Below are 23308 nucleotides of genomic sequence, written 5' to 3' on the forward strand. Positions count from 1 at the left end.
AGATTAAAAGCATACACATAGCAGATTAATATCAGAGTACTGTGCAGTAAAGTTATATCCTTGCTTTACCTGTGAGGTGTCTTACAATTACCCCTTATCCCCACAAAATAACTAATTAAAGCTTTAAATAGCTTATAAACATCATTTGTATGTAGCTAACATGGAAATCCTTGTCTAATGAAGGTTATATCATTCTACATATGCTGATACTTTTTGTTTACAATATCCAACTACAAAGTAATTTTAAAATACATTTGTTCCTTTGGCATCTTCTGACTGATCAACAATGGAAGAAGGATCAGAGGAGATGGACACAGGCAATGTGCTCATGAAGCTCAGGGAAGAATATAGGGAGTGAACATAACTGTTGTAAAGAAATCTGAACTTAACAAAAAAAGGGGACTGGAGAGTGGCCTTTCTTTTAGATAAATGGATCAGCTGGCTCTCTGTCAGTTGAGTGGATCATCTGACTGTGTAAAGTGCCTTCCCTGAGTTAATAAAAAAAAGTATGAATGTCTTCCTGAGCCAGCCACACCAGCATGGGGGAAGTGTATACATGGCTCAGCCCAACATAGAGTGTAAAAACTGAGCAACTAGCAAAATGAACTTTAAAAAGAGCAATGGATTTGAGCTGGCTTCAACTCATATATTCCTTTCAAGCAATTGGGGATGCTCAGTATCATGATGGTGAGCATATAGAGACTGGTAATGGGAATCACATCTATGTTGTGATCCAACTGTATACTACAATTGCTATATTGTGCTTGTGTTGTGATTTCAGTACATTGCTGTATCACTCCGCTGAATTAAGATCCCATGTAATGTCAAATATCTTCAAAAAAGTAAATTTGGTTTTAAAACATTAAACTCTTCTCATGTGGAATATCTGAAGGAACCTAGTCAGAGAGTATTGGACTCTGACACGTATATTTAGTACTCTTTTATGATTTTGTGTGCTCTAATACTAACTAGGCTTCTAGAACTACCAGAAGAAACAAGAAAAAATATACTTGAGACAATGCTTAGAACAAACTGTTGAAGCAGAGTACAAGTAGTACATTGCTTCCATGTATTTGCTGCTACAAAAGGCAAGCTCCACTATGCTAAACCTTACTCTCCTAGCAACTAGTTGATAAATACAAAATATTCCAACAAATCATTTCTTTCTCCTTGGCTCACTGTGAACAGATCTGAAGGGAAAGAAGAAAAGTTGCTATTATTACATATAAAGAGTATTACAGGGAGAAGGAAGAAATCCAAATTTTGCACTAGCTACTGGCCCTTCTACCCAAAGCCTCTAGAAATCACAGAGAGAGAAGCCAGTCATCTCATCACTGGTGAATATAAGGATATCTTTAGCTAAATAATGCAATCTTCAGTTTATAAGTGCATTTTAGCAGGAAAGTCCCTCACAGAATGCAGTGAAAAACCCTCCTGGAATGTCTTATATAGCAAATTCCTAGGCAAGCTGAATCACCTCTGTCACTTGTATAAGTCTGTAAGGAACATGAACACACATACATACACACACAGAGTAGACTCTGGATTAAGAACAGCTTTGATTTATGTAATTCAGAAGTCTGTTTACTAATTACACAGAGTTCTTTGAAGTTCAAACAAGGACATTTTGGACTTAAACACACTTGTACTTTCTAGCCTTATAAGAAGATGTTCTGTTTCTGCAGCTCCTAGATCATTCTAAATATGGTGACAGTTCCAATAAGGGTTTTCAAAACATTATTATGGGATTATTCTAGGATGCTCAGAATCTTACCCAGGAACTAAAGCAAACGCTTTTCCAGCTCTAGTATTAATGCAAATTGTTGACATGAGGAATAAACACTTTGGTGACTAACAAATTTCAAATTCATAATTTTAACTCAGTCCCCCCCAAAAGTATTATGGCTAGTGTTGTTACAAAAGGACAAAGAGTAAAACAAAACTAAGAGCCATGTAATTTATCAAAAAATAAAAACTACCATGATTCACAAGGTGCAATAGTACATGCCACAAAAGTAACTTGTACTATGTAGTGAAAAACTGTTCATCATACTGCTATTTCATTTGTTCTGAGGCAAAAGATGCCATCTATCTGTTTTCAGTGTAGTCCAGTGTCAGTCAGCAATGCTGAACAAGGACAATACAATAGACAGATTTTGTAAATTGGGCTGCTCTAGAGATGACCCTAATTACATCATGCAAATTGTTGGTTAGTACAGAACACACTATATTGAGCAACATAAACATGGACATTCCTTTTTAAAGCTATGCTATGAGAACAAAGTGTCTTGCAAACAGACTCCAGACAGGGGCCCATTGAAGTAAGGATAGTGAAAGTGCATCAGAGGCAAGGCTGGCTGACTCTCAGGAGCAGCTGTAAAGAAGATCCGTCACTTGTCTATTTCTGTAAAAGGTGTTGCTAACACCAACATACTTGCTCTGTGTGAGTGGGGAGAAGGGGACTGTGTGACTATCTTCCCTAAGAGGGACAAATCTGTTCACACTTGCATTGGCTTAATATTCTTGGGTTCTCCCCTAGAATTCACAGCTGACACTAGTTATTTCTAGGAGTTTTTCCACTCCAAAAGTTAAAAAAAAAGAATAGGGGAAGATGATAATGGCAATTATTTAAATAAATAGCACGTAAGCAACTGTTCTTATTAAAGAAACAGAAATAGGCACCTTGCTCAGCCTTTTCAACTTTTGTATGCATATATGGATTATAACAAACCCAGACCTGCACACTTACCTTAATGACTGCTGTATTGGGAGTATGTGGCAGGGTTTTGGTAGCAGGGGGATGGTGGTGCTGCAGGGGTGGCCCCTGTGGACACAGCCAGTTCCAGCTGTCTCAGCAACGGACCCACCACAGGCCAAAGCTGAGCTAATCAGCGAAGTTTGTGTTGCCTCTGTGAAAACATATTTAAGAAAGTGTAGAAAATGCTGGACAGAGAGAGGACGAGAGAACAAAAAGAGACAAATAATAGAGGGAACACCAAGGTCTGAGTAGGAGGAGGAGGTGCTTCATGGTTGAGCAGATATTCCCTGCTGCTCATGGAGAATCCATGCCAGAGCAGATTTTTCCTAACATGACTGAAGCCTGTGGAGAACCCACACCGGAGAAGAGGAAAAGTGTGAGAAGGAAGGAGCAGCAGAGATAAACTGTTATGCACTGACTGTAACCCCCCATCCCCCTGTACTCCAGAGGAGTCTGGAGTGAAGTAATGAAGTTGAGCCTGGGAAAGGGAGGGAAAAGTGTTGGTTTAATATTTGTGTTTAACTTTTCCACTACTCAAATCAGTAATTAAATATTTATTTTAATTAGCAATAAATTAAATTAATCCTCCCCATTTGAGTCTGGTTCGCCTGCAACAGTAACTGGTAAACAATCTCCCTGTCTTTATCTTGACCCACAGGCTTTCTTGTTCCCATTCTTTCTATTTTCTCCCCCATCCCAATGAGCAGGGAGAGTGAGCAAGCTGCTGGATGGGAGTTTGGCTGTTAGTCAATGCTAATCCACCAGAACTGGACATTTTACTTCTACATAATGTTATAAAGATGCATATAGACAGCTTTTTTCTTTTTTTTTTTTTTTGGGGGGGGGGGGGGGGCTTCATATTGCTTATACACAGAACATGGAAGAGGGAAAAATGATAATCAAAAGTAGGATTTGTAGTTCACTGATGTGTTTATTGAGTTAAAGAGCTAAAAGTTTCTTCCATTCTGTTGATTTGTTTGTAGTTCACTGATTATATTTACTTTTAGCTCTAACTCAGTTTCTTCTAGATCTGATTCAAACTACTGTATTAATAAACCTGAAAAAAAAGAAAATTTTTAGCTTCCCAAATCATCTTTATTTCTGTGAAAGAAAACTAATAGAGGATTGCTTTACTCAAACCACACAGAATCAACACAAAACAAGACAAGTAGCATCACCAGAAAAAAAAAGGCAGTTCTGGGGAAATAACTGAGCACTGATATGTTAAAAATATCATGTATTCCCCCTACACCAACATCTAAACAGTCACTGACAATATGCCTAGATAATTTGGATGTTGTATATCTGGCAAATGCAAAATCTAGCAATGATGATGTTCTGCTGGTGACTTTCAATCTGTAAGCTAATGAGTAGGACACAGTGAAGCATAAATATAATATTTTTTAATCAAAGATGTTATTTGGGGCAGCTGTGCTATTTAAAGGAAATTATTTCTTGCAGTTTGTCAAAATGATATTTCAAACACAGTATCAGCCTTCAAAATATCTCCATAGAATGACAAGGAGGGAATGGTTTTAAGTTCTATATGAAAGTACTTAATGTAATTTAAACCGTTTACTTCCAAACTGAAAGGAATACAGCATCCTACAGTGTAGAACACAGTATAGAATTAAGAGACATATTCTAGGTTGTGCCATAATCATAGAATCATAGAACGGTTTGTGTTGGAAGGGACCTTTAAAGGTCATCTAATCCAACCCCCCTGCAATGAGCAGGGACATTTTCAACTAGATCAGGTTCCTCAGAGCTCTGTCCAACCTGACCTTGAATGTTTCCAGGGATGGGGCATCTACAACCTCTCTGGGCAACCTGTTCCAGTGTTTCACCACCCTTATCTCAAAAATTTTTTTCCTTATATCTAGTCTGAATCTACCTTCTTTTAGTTTAACACCACTACCCCTTGTCCTATTGTTGCAGGCCCTACTAAAAAGTCTCTCCTCATCTTTCCTCTAAGACCCCTTTAAGTATTGAAAGGCCAAAATAATGTCTCCCTGGAGCCTTCTCTTCTCCAGGCTGAACAACCCCAACTCTCTCAGCCTTTCCTCATCAGAGAGGTGTTCCATCCCTCTGATCATTTTTGTGGCCCTCCTCTGGACCTTCTCCAACAGGTAGGATCTCACAAGAGCTGAGTAGAGAGGGAGAATTACTTCCCTTGACCTGCTGGGCATGCTTCTTTTGATGCAGCCCAGGATACAGTGTGGAGTGGTCGACATGGTGGAGGGAAGGGATGCCATTCAGAGGGACCTTGACAGGCTTGAGAGGTGGGCCCATGCAAACCTCATCAAATTCAACAAGGCCAAGTGCAAGGTCCTGCACATGGGTCAAGGCATGTACAAATACAGTCTGGCCGGAGAACAGATTGAGAGCAACCCTGCAGAGAAGGACTTGGGGGTAGTAGTGGATGGAAAATTAAATATGAGCCAGCACTGTGCACTTGCAGCCCAGAAAGCCAACCGTATCCTGGGCTGCATCAAAAGAAGTGTGGCCAGCAGGTTGAGGGAGGTGATTATCCCCCTCTACTCCGCTCTTGTGAGACCCCACCTGGAGTACTGTGTTCAGCTCTAGGACCTCCAGCATAAGAAAGACATGGACCTGCTCGAGCGGGTCCAGAGGAGGGCCACGAAGATGGTCAGGGGACTGGAGCACCTCTCCTATGAGGACAGGCTGAGAGAGTTGGGGTTGTTCAGCCTAGAGAAGAGAAGGCTCCGGGGAGACCTTATAGCGGCCTTCCAGTACTTAAAGGGGGCTACAGGAAAGTTGGGGAAGGACCCTTTATCAGGGAGTGTAGTGATAGGACAAGGGGTAACAGTTTTAAACTGAAAGAGGGTAGATTTAGATTAGATATAAGGAAGAAATTCTTTACTGTGAGAGTGGTGAGATATTGGAACAGGTTGCCCAGAGAAGCTGTGGCTGCCCCCTCCCTGGAAGTGTTCAAGGACAGGTTGGATGAGGCTTTGAGCAACCTGATCTCGTGGAAGGTGTCCCTGCCTATGGCAGGAGGGTTGGAACTAGATGATCTTTAAGGTCCCTTCCAACCCAAAACATTCTATGATTCTATGATTCAGGTTTCTTAGATGGTCTTGAACCTGATCTTCTCCTACAGTGTCCAGCTTTTCATCCACCAGTACCCCTAAATCCTTCTCTGCAGGGCTGCTCTCAATCCCTTCATCCCTCAGTCTGTATTGATAATGGTGGTTGCCCCAGTCCAGGTGCAGGGCCTTGCACTTGGTCTTGTTGAACCTCATGAGGTTCACATGGGCCCACTTCTCGAGATTGCCCAGGTCCCTCTGAATGGCATCCCATCCCTCAGGCGTGTCAACTGCACCACTCAGCTTAGTGTCATCTGCAAATTTGCTGAGGGTTCACTCAATCCCACTGTCTATGTTGTTGATGAAGATATTAAACAGTTCTGGTCCCAGTATGGACCCTTGAGGGACACCACTTGTCAGTGATCGCCATCCGGACATTGAGCTGTTGATCACTACTCTCTGGATGTGTCTATCCAGTGAATTCCTTATCCACTGAATAGTCCACCCATCAAATCCATATCTCTCCAATTTAGAGGGAAGGATGTTGTGGGGGACCATGTCAAACGCCTTACAGAAGTCCAGATGAATTCTGTAGCTCTTCCCTCGTCCACTGATGTAGTCACTCCATCATAGAAGGCCACTGGGTTAGTCAGGCAAGACTTGCCCTTGGTGAAGCCTCATCAAATAACACAGTACAGGCAATTTACTAAAACCAAGCTTACTGGATGTATTTTGTGTTTCATTTCATGATTGTTTTGCCCTAAACCTCAGAATTCTGCAGCCAAAACTGCAGAATGCTCTATCAGAATTGCCAGCTTCACAGATCCAGAGTGGTGCATTCAGCACACATGCAATTACTCTATAATTATCACAGGAAGCCTAATATAACTCAGAGCTACTGCACTGTCCTGGTTTAAACCCAGCTGGCAGCCAAACACCATGCAGCTGCACACTCACTCTCCCCCACCCCTGGGGAACAGGGGAAAGAGTTGGAGGGGTAAGGGTAAGGAGACTCGTAGGTTGAGATAAAAACAATTTCATAATTGAAATAAAATAAAATTAAAATAACAATAATAATAGTAATAATAGAAAATACAAACGAGTAATGCACAATGTGATTGCTCACCACCCGCTGATCAATGCCCAGCCCGTTCCCAGCTAGTGATCTCAGAGAAGAGAGAATCCTCAAACCACAATCCCAGAAGCCAGAGTGAGCTTCCCGATCAACCCTTATCTATATACTGGGCATGACGTTACATGATATGGAATATTCCATTGGCCAATTTGAGTCCGTTGCTCTGGCTCTGCTCCCTCCCAGCTTCTTGTGTACCTGCACACTAGCAGGATATGGAAAGTTGAAAAGTCCTTGATCTCTTAGCAACAACTAAAAACATCAGTACATTAATGACATTCTTCTCATACCAAATCCCATACTGAATCCAAAACACAGCACTATTCTAGATACTAAGAAGGAAAAAAATTTAGGTCTATCCCAGCCAAAACCAGGACATGCACACAGATTATGTAATTGGTCTGTGCATATTGATTTGTTCTGCACATGCTCTGCCAGATTCAGAGGCATTTCTATAATTCATTAGCAACATTTTAGGTAACATTAAGAGGGGTTTTTATAGCAAAATCAACTTAACACTTATAAAAAATTATACTATATTGGGGATTTTTGCTTTAAGCTACTGTTTCACAAAATTGGCAGTCTTCATGTCAGACAGCCTGTGATGAATTTTCTGAAATCCACATCATATCCTAATATACTCTGCTCTAAATTCCATATCTTTCTAAAGTGACTGGTGCCTCTTCATGAGTAACTGTCCATTCCCAAGTAGTGCACTTCTTCAACAGATCATATAAAGGTCAAGCAATTATGCTAAACCCTAGAATAAGGGCTCACCAGAATCCTAAAGTTCCTAGGACTTCTCAGAGCATCTTCTTATTGGAGGGTGAGCTCAACTCGGATGCTTTCTGCAAGGTATCAGAGGGGAAACACCACCCGCCACTTTGCCAAGTTATGCCTAAAAATCAAACCAATTGTCTAGGTCCCTGTTGTTTAGCCTCAGAGATAGTAATCCCTCTACCTTCCAGATGGACTAGGATGTGATCATGCATTCTCTGGACCTTATTGGAGGAATCCCCTCCAACTAAAATGTCATCTATACATTGATATATTGTCACTCCTGTTTCCTGTGGGACTTGTTCTAATTCCCAAGATAAAGCCTGATGTGACAATGTAGGGCTATGTTTGAATCCTTGGGGTAACTGGATAAAAGTGTACCCTAAGTGAAAGCAAATTTCTCTTGATTCTCAGGTTGCAATGAAACCATGAAAAACATATCTTTTTGTCGTGATTTAAGCCCTGAGGGCAACTGAGCACTCACTCACTCCTTCCCCCTCAGAGATGGGGAGGAGAAAATACAACAAAAGGCTCAGGAATTGAAACAAGAACAGGGAGGGATGATTCACCCATTATGGTCATGGGCAAAAGACAGACTCATCGGGGAAGAAAAAGAACATCAATTTAATTTAAACACCACCACTTAATTTCCAGTCAAACAGAGTAGGACAGTGAGAAATACAACCACATCTCAAAAATACCTTCCCCCCACCCCTTCCTTCTTCCCAGGATCAGCTTTCCTCCCAATTTCTCTACCTGCTCCCCCACAGCAGTTCAGGGGGGAAGGGGATGGGGGTCGTGGTCAGTTCATCACCCGTTGTTTCTGCTGCTCCTTCCTCCTCATGGGGAGGACTTCTTGCACTCTTCCCCTGCTCCAGCATGGGATCTCTCTCACGGAAGACAGTCCTCCATGAACTTCTCTGACATGAGTCCTTCCCAGGGGCTGCAGCTCTTCACGGACTGCTCCAGTGTGGGTCCCTCCCGCAGGTTGCAATCATCCCAGCAACAGACTGCTCCAATGCAGGATTACCTCAGAGTTCCGGCCGTCTTTGGGTGCAGCCACCTGCTCCGGCGTAGAGTCCTCCATGGGCTGCAGGTGGGCATCTGCTCCACTGTGGACTTCCATGGGCTGCAGGGGAGTCTCCGCTCTGGTGCACCTCCCCCTCCTCCTCCTCCTTTCTTTCACTGACCTCAGTGTTTGCATAGGTATCTCCCTCATGACTCCTCCTCCTCTCAGGTTCACCTTCTTAAATATGTTATCATCACAGAGGCACAGCCACCATCGCTAATTGGCTCGGCCTTGGCTAGAGGTGGGTCCTACTTGGAGTCGGGGGAGCTTCTAGAAGCTTCTCACAGGAGCCACCCCTGTAGCCCCTCCCCTGCTACCAAAACCCCACCATGCACAAACCCAACACACTTTTACATTCAGGGCCACCATCCAAGGATGGGCCACTTGCTCTATAGTGAAAACAAGATCCGCAATAGATGGGACAGCAGTGTGTAAGAGTCCAGTATTTTCATTCAGTGTATGATAATCTACTATCAAACGCCAGGTGCCATTAGGTTTACATATGGGGAAGTTATACAGGGAATGAGTTTTCTGAATAATACCCTGTCGTTCCAAATCCTGAATAAGCATAGTTATGCCTAGTGAGGCTTCAGGGCTAATATGATATTGTCATACATGAGTCAAGGCACTTTGGGTAGTTTAGGTGCGGCTTATAATAAAAAGGCAGTAGACCCCCTTAGTTGATATGTTATCTATAGAGATTGCAGACTTCTGTATCTGAGGGTTTGGCATACAAGTGCCTAATGGAGCACTAATGGTTTGGAAATTTAATATATCCATGCCTAATATATTTAAGGGCCCTATTGCCCCTATGGGTCTTAACGCTCTTCCATTCGGCAGGGTTAACTTTATCCTAGCTACTGGGAGCCATTGTCTTTTCTGGTGATCCCTGTTATATAAACCCTTTATTGAGTTTTCTAGATTAAGCTAGGGGTGTCCCTAGCTTTAATCATTGATATTGAGGTGCCTGTGTCCATGAGAAAAGGGACAGAATATTTATCATTCATCACCAATTGTATATGAGGGCTTTTACTAATATTAATTCCAAAAATTTCATTCCCTTGGAATGGGTCAGCGGAAATTTGGAATTCCCTGGGCCAGAGGTTGGGAGTTCCTCCATTAATTTCCAGATGGTGGGGCCAGAGGAGCAGATGGAATAGTTTCTTCTAGCACCTTCCCAACATCTCTGCAAGAGTTTCTCTGCACAAGATCTCCTGAACAGACCAGACCCTTGCTGGGGATGCCTTGCTGATTCCAGACTCTGTGATGTGGATCATCTATGAAGAAAGACTTTTCTGTTGTCAATTAGCTTCACTCCTGGGAGCAGTTTGGTGAGCGTCATACTGGTAACACCTCAAATACTATATATAGGTGTCACCAAATGGGATAAAAGAACTTATCGACGCCAATGTGATGTAGATAAACAGACACTCCTTTATTAACGGCCGGGTGTGTAGGGGGGTTGTCTCACCACCAACGCACACCTAACTCATGTAACATGCTGATTATATAGGATATAATGATGCATAGTAAACAGATTCTCATACATAGTCATAGCAATTCTCGTAATTCATTTTCTTATTCCCACCTCTTTCCGGTCATGCGCACTTGAGTCCTGAAATGAGTCGGGGGGATGCTTTTGCGACCACCACGGACTACTGACTCAAAAGAAAGACCCTCCAATGTCCTTGTCTCAAGGACTTTGGCTCACATTGCAATTTTAACATGCTTCAAGGCCCTTTCACAATGTATCTTTTAGAACATCCTGGTCTACAGGGCAATAAATTGTCCTTACCTGGACAGCCTAACAATGGTACCTGGTCATGAATCTTATACTTTGAATAGAAATCTGGTTAATGATTATTACCAGCCTACATGGCCTTAGTCTGGGACTTTACAAAGGACTTTGTAGCAGCATGACTGGTTGTATGGTTATTCTAAACTAAATACAATATTTCTATGGCTACTTAAAACATTACACCACTATTTTTTTTCTAATTATTATAAAACTGATACTCCTGTAAAATTCCATTTAATTGATTAGGCCTAATCATTCCTTATTTAAATCAAAATCACCAAAAATCATTAAAATCAGCTCAAATTAATAACAAATCAGTAACATAGGTGCGCATATAGGTAAATGATCATAAGTATATACTTGCTGTACTGGTGGTAATTTTGTAGCAACTTGTAATATACACTTGCTTTACTAGTAGTAATTTGTAAAAAAGAAATTAATGGAAATAAAGCCTCTGTGTCCTTGTGTATAATGGAATCCTATGAACCCATGGTCACAATCTTTACATACCCACGGGTCATATAGCCCTCATAGGTTGTGACTGTGACAACCAGGAAAGGTTAACCAATATAAACTACAGTTGTGATCTTCCATTTAGTATAAACATTTTGGTGTCTGTCCTTTCCTTTCATACATTCTCAGGGTCAAAGCTTTAAGAACTATTCAACATTGATATTATTTCTTGGAAACCTGCTTTTCTGTTTAAGAAAACCTTTATTTATTACTAAGAATATTCAGTGTATGATAGAGTTAATAAATATTCTTAAATCAGAGAGGGATAGAAAACAAAAACTCAAATTTGGTCTCACTTGACCTGTGTCTTTGAAGAGCAGATTTATAAGCAACCATTACAGACAGATATACAAAGTTTAGATGGCACTATCTAATTCAATTCCTGTATCTATATGCTAGGTCAACTGTCTACCAAAGGCTTAACCTTGATCGTTTTTTATTTTTGAAGTACAGCATTGTGGCGTATTGAACACAGCATCTAAGCCTAGACTTTTTTGTGAAACCAGAGTAATTCTTATGCCATAAATGGCTTAGTATCCAGGAGATTTAGCATTTGAAAACCATCTTAGTGATCTCATTTTAAAGTCTTTAAAATAATATTAAGTATTCTGAAGACCACTTTCCTGCCTTCATATACTTTTCCCATTATAATCTCAGTGGAGTCTAGATTTTCAAGGCTGAGCAGGCTTAGAAACTTTAAATGTCAATATATCCCACATAGTTTCAATCTGCCACATCTTACAGTATGACCATAAAATGTTAAGTGAGGCCTTTAATAGTTTTGGACTTGAATGAGGTTTCATGTGAGTGAATCATAAAACACACAAGCAGCACCTTCTGTAAGGATAGGGGATTCTTTGCCAAGGAGAGCTACCCAAATGATTTCCTTCAATTACATGTTCTTCTTTTTAAGTAAAGGAAGACTAGGCAATTGTTATAATCACCAACACATTTCAGTAATTCTAGACTAGAAGGCTACATAAAATAATTTGACAGGAAAAAAATATGAGAAAGATTTCATGTTAAGGTTTAATTAAAAAATAGGATGCTTTTCAAACAAACAAACAAAAAAACCCCAGCAATTTACTTTCCGTATTTAAAATGCTTTTCCTTCTTACCCCATATAATAAACAATTATCTGGAGGCTTAAAACTAAAACTTATTTCCTTACAAAAAATGTTTTACAGTATTTTATATAGGGCTACATTTTTAAAATGTTTATTGAAGTTAATCTGGTAGAATATATGATGTAGAACTCAGGTTGTATGACTGCATATGAAAGTTCCTATTTTCCTATTTTCATATATGTGCATGTCATTTGGACAGATACTGAAAACTTAATTGACAGACTAGTCTATAATTGCACAGTTTCTTTCCATAGATATTAACAATTTCAAATTCTGCAAGTTTTTGTAGAATATGCAGACTTTGGCATGTATTCACAGAATCATTCATGTATTCATGAAATGAAAGATGATTTTGGAGGTAAGGTAAATAGATTTAGATGTCCCTTTATTCTATTATCTGTTTTGCAAAGTCAGGACATGTATTTGATAAGTTTTGTGCCATAAATCTCAAAGCACATTTGCACATGCAATGCACCAGTTTTCCCACTTCTATTTTCTTCATGCCATTCGATTCATATGTTTGGAAAGCTTTTAAAAGTCACAGTTATTGAATGAATACATTGAATAAAGTGCATTAAAAATGAAAGGCCTAGTAAATGACACATGCCTATTATGGATTTATGGAGCAGTCAGGTTTGGAAAGTGGATTTGAATGGAGAAGCAGGAAGATAGCTGATGCATGCATACTAGAACATACAAATGCAGCTGAATTAAATTACCTTGTTTATTGTTAAAGACAATTGAAAAAAAAGTTTATAAAAGTTATAATATTTCTTCTTTTTAGTGTTGTTGCCTCTTTATTATTTCTTTATTATTACATATTCACATGACAACAGAAGTCTCTCTTAAATCACACATAATTTATAGGATGAAACAACAGCAAATTTTGCAGAATGGATTCTTGTTGACAATCTGGGACTTTACAACTGTAGTTAACGATCACTGAGTACTGCAAAACTGTTGGGTCAGCTCTAAAGCTAAATCCTGCAAAACTTATTCTGACACAAAGCTACCTCTGAAGGCAGGGTCTGGCCTTTATGTTTACACAGTATTCTAACAAGTTTTGTTCCTGCAGATTACACTACTTAGCACACTGTAAACAGGAAATCAAAGTGAACAAGCCAGGAAAAAAAAATGCAAAATACTTCATTAAATGTGCTGTGTAATGATTTGACAAGACATGCCTTAACAGAAGGCTTGCTTAACAGCAGCTTAGTCATGTTTATGTGAACCAATGCATGGTTTCTCCCCCTCCCCTTTTTCTTCCTCCTCCTTTTTTTTGTTATTTCTGAGTCATCTCAGTCCTGACATATCCCTCCACTGCCAGGATAACTGAGAACAGCTGTTTATAGGAATTGTCTCAGTAATGCTAGCAGGAAAGGGAAGTTGGAGGGGGAAGCAATTCCAGCTAAAAAACCTTGATATTGTCATTTTCTTAAGCAAAAACTTCTGTAGGATGTATTTTTTTTTTTTTTTAAGAAGCAGCAGCAGGATGAAGTAACTGATTGCAACAGTGCACTATACTCACTTGGCTATTATTAAACCTATACCAACTACATGGTAATGAATTCATTAATTCATCCTCATAGCCTTCAAAGATAAATAGTTGAATTATCCTCACATTATAGGTGGGAAGTAAGTGACACATCACAAACTCATTCCACTGCATGGACCAGAAAACAGAAATATGTAGTTTCTATATCTTTTAGCACCTTGCCAGGTAAATACATCAGTGTTCCAGATATAGATAGGTTGCTTATTAAAGGAGGACTCTGCTTATTGCAGGCTGGACTCTGCTGTAGAGAGTTGTTTAAACATAGCAGAAGAAACAACTTCAAAGCTGGAAGGCAAAGTTTTTTGTCTTAGGTGTGATGAAGTGAGGCAGATACACAATATATTGTCCATACTTTAAAAAAAAACACCTGAAAATCAAAATATACAAGTGCTGATTTCAATTATTATGTTGTTATCAGAGTATAGAACACCATTCTGAGTTTTGATCTTTGATTTCAGTTATATCTCATGATAGTTATAAGCTTGATAAACCTAGTACCTCAAGTCAGTTGACAACAATTAAAAAAATAAAAGTAAATAGCTAGTGCATTGTTTTCAATCCTTCCTTGACAACCAATGTGAACTCTGACATCAAAAACTGATGTTTTCCACTCCAGTTACATGCATACACATCAACTTCAATCTTATTCTTTTTAAGAAAATCCTATTTTTCTTATTTCTTTTGAATGGCTGGAGTTGGCAATGCTGATTATATTACACATAACTAATAAATACTAATAGAAAGCAGAACAAGTGGCAATAAGAATGTGCTGCTTATGAGAACTATTCAAGGAAAACTATGTGGAAGAGTTGAAAAGAAAGATGTGGAGAAGGGAAAGAGAAAAGAAAAGGAGCTGAACCATCCTTAGCTCAGTTTCTTAGATTACATTTTGCTGTTAACTTCTTTATTTCCCAATAATACAAAAGTAATTATATACCTCACCCTTGTTGATTTTATCAGAATACATTTCTGGAAAGTAGTAAATATTTCAAATTTATCTTTTTGCCTTCCCTAACCTACTGTTTCAACTGCCCTTAGAACTGGCCCTGTGCAAGGGAACAGAATACTTAGTAAGCAGTGCTCTGTCACAGAGTGTTCATGCATTGGAAAGTGAGACATCTGGAAGCTTCAGCTGTGATCCTGAGTAATATCAAATGAGTTTTAATTAATATATGTCTGTCAGTCCTCATTTGAATTACATTTGATATCTTAAACACCCCCCACCCACCCCCCCCCAATGTATTTACCTCAGTGATGTCCAAGAAACTCATATACTACTCAGTGTCAGAGAGTACACACTGGACTTTTTTTCATCCTTCATGTTCCTAACAAGTCTCTGCCCTGTCCCCAGCTCAGCAAGAATATGTTGTTGCATTGATTCAGGGGACACAACTGGAAGAAGAAAATCCTGTTATCCCCTCTCATGAATTCATCCCTAAGGCTATGCTACTTGTCCAAAGTATTTAACTGATACTGTCAGTTGCCATTAATTTTCTCAGCAGATGAACAAAAATACAGAGTCTAGCAAATTCTGGACATATCTTCATAAACTAATGACCCTCTAATTCCAGTTCTGGAGAGGGAAATGGAGAAAATAATCAGCTTGGCACTTATTAAACTCCTTAGTCATGAATTTGGGTATTTAACAAATATTATCTTTCCTTTCATCCTTCTGTTTGTCTTCCCTAATGTCATAAATAACCTTGCAAGCAATAAAATTCCTTATCTCTTAGGTAAATAAAGCTTAGCTTAGTTAATAAACCCCACAGTAGGATTTTTCTTTTAAAAGGAAACCTAATTACAAAAGCAGACATTCACTTTTGCAAAAATCTGTGGGATCCACAATTTCAGACAAACCCCCCCTCCCCTTGTGAAGCAAGCCAGCAAAACCCAGGAAGGTCACTGTCAATAACTTGAACATGGCTCCTGATGTTATGCATGTTTGCTTTTGCTGTTTTCCATCTGTATTTCCATCTTGTTCTGAGTCATATGGAGGGGAAAAAAGTATTTGCAACAAGTGATCAAAAGTTCTTCCACTAAGGGAAAGCAGTTATGCACGATGGCCAAACACAGGAAAGGTGCGAGATAAACCTGAGGATTAATTTCTGTTGGAACCATATCCCAACGTAAAGGAAGAAGAATTTAACAGTTTGGGGAGCTCAGTATGGAACGCTGAAGGTCAAAATATGCAGGCCGTGATATGGGCAGCAGACCTGAAAGAAGGACCTGGTAAAACAGCAACAGAAGAGAATCATCATGGACATTTTTCCTTTGTTGTCCCTCTTACTCAGTATTAATTTGCGAGCAGACAATCTGTTTTCAGTTTTCATGTCATCTCTATACATGAAAAGCCCTCATGAAGATGCTGAGTAAATTAAAGGGCAGAATAAAATCTGAGCAATGGCATCAGAATTTGGCCCTACTTCTTAAGTTGGCATTTAAGTAAATATGTCATTAATGCCCAAAAAATTAGTTGGTACTATTCTCGAGATTGCAAACTATATCATTAATTATCCCAATGCACAAACAAGGAAGTAAATTAACCACAACCTAGTTCATTTCAGTCCTTCTCAGCTGTCCTAGTTTAACCAGGATAGGGTTAAGTTTCCCCAGCAGTGGGGGGGAGCTCTAGCCGGGTTATTCAGATACCATGCGGACGTCACATCCTGGCAGGTCACATTTTCCTGGCGCGGGAGCGCGGTGCACTCGTGGTTTTGTACATCGTGCTTCCCACTGCTGTATTTGGTAGCTATTTTGCTCTGTTCATTGCTATCACTATTACTGTTATTGTTGTTGTTGGTTGTGTTGCTATTGCACTGTTGTATTAAACCTCTCCTTATTTCAGTCTTGGGGCTTTGTATTTCACTCCCTTTGTGGGGGAGGGGCAGCGGCCGCGTGGTCTCAGACCCCGGCAGAGGCTAAACCATCACATCAGCAAACGGGAAAAATTTGGTCATTGAAGAGAACAGTAGAAACAATACAGGGAAAATTGGAGGATACATTTTTCTTTAACTTGGAAAAAAAAAAGGTAACATTGTTATATACTTCTTATTACTTTGTAAAAAGCTTCAGATACTAAGTTTACCTAAATAACCATAACTTTCCTTCCTCTACCCCCACCCAGTACTGGGACTATTTGCCCCAAGCAGTACCTGCAGGACTAGTTAAAAATTTATAGGATACAATATTTTATGTTTAACCAAGTTAGGTTGTACAAACCACAAACATAAATAAGAGGAGCTCAGGAAAAGAAGAGTTCACCCCCAAAATACATATATGAACAGAACCAGAGAAATCCAAAAATAAGCCAGGAAGACTGAATTTTATTATTTAGTGATCTTTATACTACAGTTAATTAAAAAGCTGAAATTACACTTCAGTAGATTTTAGCTAGCACATCCTTATGTTAAAAAAACCCAACAACTGTCACCATTACAAATTGTCAGTCATAAACTATCTTGGCTGATCAATGATTCCTATATTAGCTTGTACTTTGATTATTCTCCCAATCCCTTACAGCATTAAGAAATGTACAAAATTATTGGAATTATCTGAAATTCCCAAACTTTCAAAAATCTTATCTGTTTATATTTCTAAACAAGTTTTCTAAATAACATTCCTTCAGTGAGAAATAGCATGAGAAATATAAACTCTGTTCAACAGTATATCAAGGCTGGATGCAGCATGAAGGGAAGATGCTGAGGAAAAATTTCACAACCATTCTCTTATTATCTCTGGGTCATTCTAATGAGGACATCTGTCTTCTCCCAGAAAATATTCTCTTGATATAGGGATTTATACATATGTATAGAAATCTTAAGAGCTAACTTCATTTTAGTAAAAATAAACATTATTATGGATCAGCAATTGCCTTTCTGTAGTAATTGACATGAATACAGAGCTGCAGCACAGTAAGCATTCTAATTCTACCTGCAGCCCTATTAATTTACAGTTGGACTCAATGAACACAGAATCACAGAATCATCAAGGTTGGAAAAGACCTTGAAGATCATCCAGTCCAAACATTAACCCAACACTGACCGTTCCCAACTACACCACATCCCTAAGCGCTATGTCAACGCGACTCTTAAGCACCTCCAGGGATGGGGACTCCACCACCTCCCTGGGCAGCCCATTCCAACGCCTAACAACCCCTTCTGGAAAGAAATGCTTCCTAATATCTAGTCTAAACCTTCCCTGGCACAACTTGAGGCCATTCCCTCTTGTCCTATCACTTATTACTTGGTTAAAGAGACTCATCCCCAGCTCTCTGCAACCTCCTTTCAGACAGCTGTAGAGGGCAATGAGGTCTCCCCTCAGCCTCCTCTTCTCCAGACTAAACACCCCCAGTTCCCTCAGCCGTTCCTCGTACGACATGTGCTCCAGACCCTGCACCAGCTTCGGTGCCCTTCTCTGGACACGCTCGAGTCATTCAATGTCCTTTTTGTAGTGAGGGGCCCAAAACTGAACACAGTCATCGAGGTGCGGCCTCACCAGTGCCAAGTACAGGGGTAAGATCACTTCCCTGTCCCTGCTGGCCACGTTATTTCTGACACAAGCCAGGATGCCATTGGCCTTCTTGGCCACCTGGGCACACTGCTGGCTCATGTTCAGCCGGCTGTCAATCAACCCCCCCAGGTCCCTCTCTGACTGATCTTAATGATCTTAAAGGTCTTTTCCAACCTAAATGATTCTATGATTCTAATGCAATTTAAAGGCATAATTTACCTTAGAAAGTCTTATAGAGAGGGAATTTTGACCAGGATATACAGACAGCACTAAAAATGGCCGGAGTTTTTTATGACAAGCAGTCTTTTCTCTCCTCAGTTTCTCCTATTATTTAGTTGTTACTTAGAAGGGAGAGAGTATCTAGTAAATCAAAAGACTATCCTGTAGTAATTTTGTTCTGTCTAGTGGCCTTACACAGAATAAATGGCTAGTCCCAACCTCTGTAAGTCAGAGAGATACAGCTAGGAACAACCACAAATGAAGGAGTAAATGCATGAAAAGTACAAGGCCATAAATGATTCCATTTACATTTTTTTAATCTCGACTTTTTTAATCATCCCCAAAAAAACTTCTACTGGTAAAAAAAGGAAAAGAAAACATATGAAAGCCTACATATCTGTATAAAAGGATAGTAGGTGCTTAATTCAGTCCCATAGATATTCTATTTTTTTTCCCTCAAATTGTTAGAGATAAAATAAAACTATATTTTTGCAGTGTATACCTGCAATTAAATAGCCTTTTCAAAACCAATCATGGTCTCCTGAGAGGAAAATCTGCTGGTTCCTGGGTTCAGTCTGGTCTGCTTAGAAGCTAATTCACAAACTGTGAATTTTCTAAAGACAACAAAAGCCAAAAGATTGGCAAAAAAAATAATCACCTCCCCTGTCAAAATCACACAAACCAAGTGAACCAAGATAAATGAGCTTAATGTTACAGTACCAGTGATCCAGAAGTATAAATTTTCATGGCCCAATTAAGTTATACTGTCTTTATTTTTATATGGTTTTCAGCATTAACAGATCATTTTCTGGATAGTAGTTATTGCTGTTCCCTATTTGAAACAGCAGCATAATATAAAACTGCAGATCAAGATAATGAATACACTTGTCTTTAAAATATGTACACACACACATAAAGAAATAAACTAGAAAAGTTTGTGCTACATAATATTCAATTTTACATCAGAAATATTGGCAAACAGGATTTATAAAATAAGGATAAATCTAAACTATCATGGGATAAATGGGAAGGTCCCATGGATTAAGGTATAGTAAGAAGATAAGAAATGAAGGGAAGGGGAATAAAGTCATTTCCATGATAGAAGAAGGTTATCAGCAAGACCTCTGCTATGCAACATATTCATAAGTAATTTAGAGAAAAGAATTAATGGTGATATGACAGCAGTTTCTGACAATACAAAAATAATTCAGGAGAGTGAAAATGAAGCCAATTATAAAGAGCTACAAGAGGACTTCTTAATATTACATTACCAAGCAATAAAATGGCAGATGAAATTCAGTGTGATATATGCACATTTGATACTCAGGAAATACTCCGCTCCTGAAGTCTTGAAATGTTGGAGCAAATGGGTCTGTCTTTTTACAGGACATAAGAATCTTACATATCTTACTTCCAGCTTGTGCATGATCATTACTTCTGGTCATTTCACATCCCTGACATTTAATGGTTAATAATTTAATTTTTCCCAACTTAAATTCTTTCTGAAATGTCAACTTTCTCACACTCATGATGTTGTCATACGTTATGAAATCTCCTGAGGCTGAGAGGAAAGCCACTGATGCAACCTCCGCTAAATGAAATTTCACAATTTGTTCTTAAATGTTTTCTTTGACTTAAAGAACCCCCTAAACCACTACATGTTTCTATGTCCATCTTAAATGGAACTTAACATACTGGAAACCAAGTTACAAAGCCTAAGAAAATATTCTCCAACGGGATAGGGTGGAGGAGTCTGTTGAGTCACTGCCAGCTGTTCTCCATTTTCTTTCATACACTGCATGCATCCTTGGCAGCAATGTTAACTTCAACATCCAAACAACTAATACCATCATTTCTGACCCATATAATTCTCAACAGAAGAGTAAAAATCCACTGAGTCTAAAATCTACTGGTTTATTCTCCCTCTTTCTTAGTGGGGAAGATAAATCTAACAAACATGGGCACAAAAATGAAGAGAGGGCATTTACAGTCAAGGAAACAGCTACTGTCTTTCTCCAGCTCTCAATCTGCACACATATACAAACAAGCTAGCATAGGACTTTAGCCATCTAACAATGTGACATTAAACACCATGGAATACTACCTTAATCATAATTTCTTCCTGGTTTTGCAGATTTCTTCTATATGTTGTTCTTCTGTAATTCCTTTTCCTTAATATAGTCTCTTATCATGGAAGTCATGATATACAAGTGTCAAGGAGGCAAAATCACTTCCCCATTATTCTGTAATTAACGAGCTGAATTCTTTACCTGGATACTCATTCTACAGTCTAGAGTTATCACTAAATGTGACAGACTTTGTATATTTTGGCTCTATCTAGCTCATATAATCCTACCATATTATATGATAGAATCTAGTCTGGGATAAATATAATGTCCAAGTAAAACAAAGTTTAAGCTAAAACAATAACAGGAAATGAAAGCCAGTATAGCTGGAGAGCATGTTGGAACTATGACCAAGAAGTAAACAAGTATACACAATACTCACAGATAAAGGAAAGTCCCCTTCTTAGCCCTGATACTGGTGAAAGGAATGCTAAGGATGACTGTGTTCGGAATATTTCTGGAGATTAATTAACACTTGCATGTTTCTTGAATGTTCTATTTTACAGATGCATTTCCAAAAAGTTTGGCATTTTTGCCAGCGATTTCACCTAAAGACCAACTATCTTTTTTGGTCTCTATAGAAGGGACAGGCTCTCAAAGACATGGAAATTTCTAAAGAATGGTATGAAGATATGGGCAGATTTGAACCTAAGAAACCTATGCAACTGCCAATTTGACCACGGAACCAAAAAGATATATGTTGGACAAATTTTTCTCCCCACGTGTGTCATTCATTATTCCCCAGTCCTAAAACTATGATCTTTTCAGAAAATTAGAAAAGATACCAAGGCTCTTGTATATAAATTGAACTTGATCAGTTTAAAGACAATCACTAATACAATATGTACTTCAAAGCAGAAGCTATCAGCTACTCGACTGTAAACAATGACTGAATCATTGAATAATTTAGATTGGAAGGGACCTCCAGAGGTTCTGATTCCAATCCCAATTCTCTTAGTCAATACAGTAGAGCTACTTACGACTTTTTCTCCCCATACATACTGAAGCACTTGCTTTTGACAGCTATTCCTGTAGCCTACAATGGATCCATAGCATCACCAGGAGCAAGAGTCCCATATAGAATAGAATAGAATAGAATAGAATAGAATAGAATAGAATAGAATAGAATAGAATAGAATAGAATAGAATAGAATAGAATAGAATAGAATAGTTCAGTTGGAAGGGACCTACAACGATCATCTAGTTCAACTGTCTGACCAGTTCAGGGCTGACCAAAAGTTAAATCATGTTATTAAGGACATTGTCCAAATGCCTCTTAAACACTGACAGGCACGAGGCTTTGACCTGCTCTAGTGTTTGACCACACTCTTGGTAAAGAAAGGCTTCCTAATGTTCAGTCTAAACCTCCCCTAACTGAAAGGAGGTTGTAGGGTCACATAGGTAAGGTCTCCCCTGAGCCTCCTTTTCTCCATGCTAAACAACCCCAGTTCCTTCAGCCGCTCCTCATAAGACCTGTGCTCTAGACCCTTCACCAGCTTCATTGCTCTTCTTTGGACATGCTCCAGCACCTCAATGTCTGTCTTATAGTGAGAGGCCCAAAACTGAACACAGTATTCAAGGTGCGGTCTCACCAGCGCTGAGTACAGGGGCAAGATCACTTCCCTGTCCCTGCTGGCCACACTATTTCTGATACAAGCCAGGATGCCATTGGCCTTCTTGGCCACCTGGGCACACTGCTGGCTCATGTTCAGCCGGCTGTCAATCAACACCCCCAGGTCCTTTTCTGCCAGGCAGCTTTCCAGCCGCTCTTCCACAAGCCTGTAGCATTGAATGGGGTTGTTGTGACCCAAGTGCAGGACCCGTCACTTAGCCTTCTTGATTCTCATACAATTGGCCTTGTCCCATTGATCCAGCCTGTCCAGGTCTCTCTGCAGAGCCTCCCTGCCCTCGAGCAGATCAACACTCCCACCCAACTTGGTGTCATCTGCAAACTTACTGAGGGTGCACTCGATCCCCTCATCTAGATCATCAATAAAGATGTTAAACAAGAGTGGCCCCAAAACCGAGCCCTGGGGGACACCACTCGTGACTGGCCACCAACCAGATTTAACTCCGTTCACCACAACTCTCTGGGCCCGGCCATCCAGCCAGTTTTTTCTCCTGTGAAGAGTACACCCATCCAAGCCATGAGCAGCCAGTTTCTCCAGGAGAATGCTGTGGGAAACGGTGTCAAAGGCCTTACTAAAGTCAAGGTAGACAACATCCACAGCCTTTCCCTCATCCACTAAGTGGGTTACCTTGTCATAAGAGGAGATCAGCTTTGTCAAGCAGGACCTGCCTTTCATAAACCCATGCTGACTGGGCCCGATCACCTGGTTGTCCTGTACGTGCCATGTGATGACACTCATGATGATCTGCTCCGTAACCTTCCCTGGCACACTTTAATGTGTTATGGTGATCTGTTTTCTGAACTTAACAATGCCAAACAGTAAAAATGGATTGGTTAACCCCACAGACTTCAACTGATTTAGAACTGGCCCCAAAACTAGGGTGTAAATAATAAAAATTTAATTTATTAATCAGAAATCATTACCCAGTAAATGGTCTATATCTTCTACAGAGCTGAATGAACCATGGAAAAATTTATTATATTCTGGTTTTTAACTGATGGACAAGCATGACAAAATTGCCTTGAATATTAATATGACCATCTA

The 23308-nt window shown here is 39.6% G+C and overlaps 1 protein-coding gene across 1 annotated transcript in view; it reads right to left on the reverse strand.

Moving 5' to 3' along the window:
- Positions 1–2873: 2873 nt before the first annotated feature.
- Positions 2874–23308, reverse strand: part of LOC141917558 (arrestin domain-containing protein 3-like) — a 50140-nt gene continuing 29705 nt past the window's right edge. Inside the window, exon 8 of the mRNA XM_074810834.1 lies at positions 2874–2909. Within this exon, the coding sequence (XP_074666935.1) occupies positions 2889–2909 (21 nt within the window). The 3' untranslated portion in view covers positions 2874–2888. The remainder of the gene's footprint in view (positions 2910–23308) is intronic.

The sequence above is a fragment of the Strix aluco genome, chromosome W (genome assembly GCF_031877795.1).
Source record: "Strix aluco isolate bStrAlu1 chromosome W, bStrAlu1.hap1, whole genome shotgun sequence".
NCBI classification, from domain to species: Eukaryota; Metazoa; Chordata; class Aves; order Strigiformes; family Strigidae; genus Strix; species Strix aluco.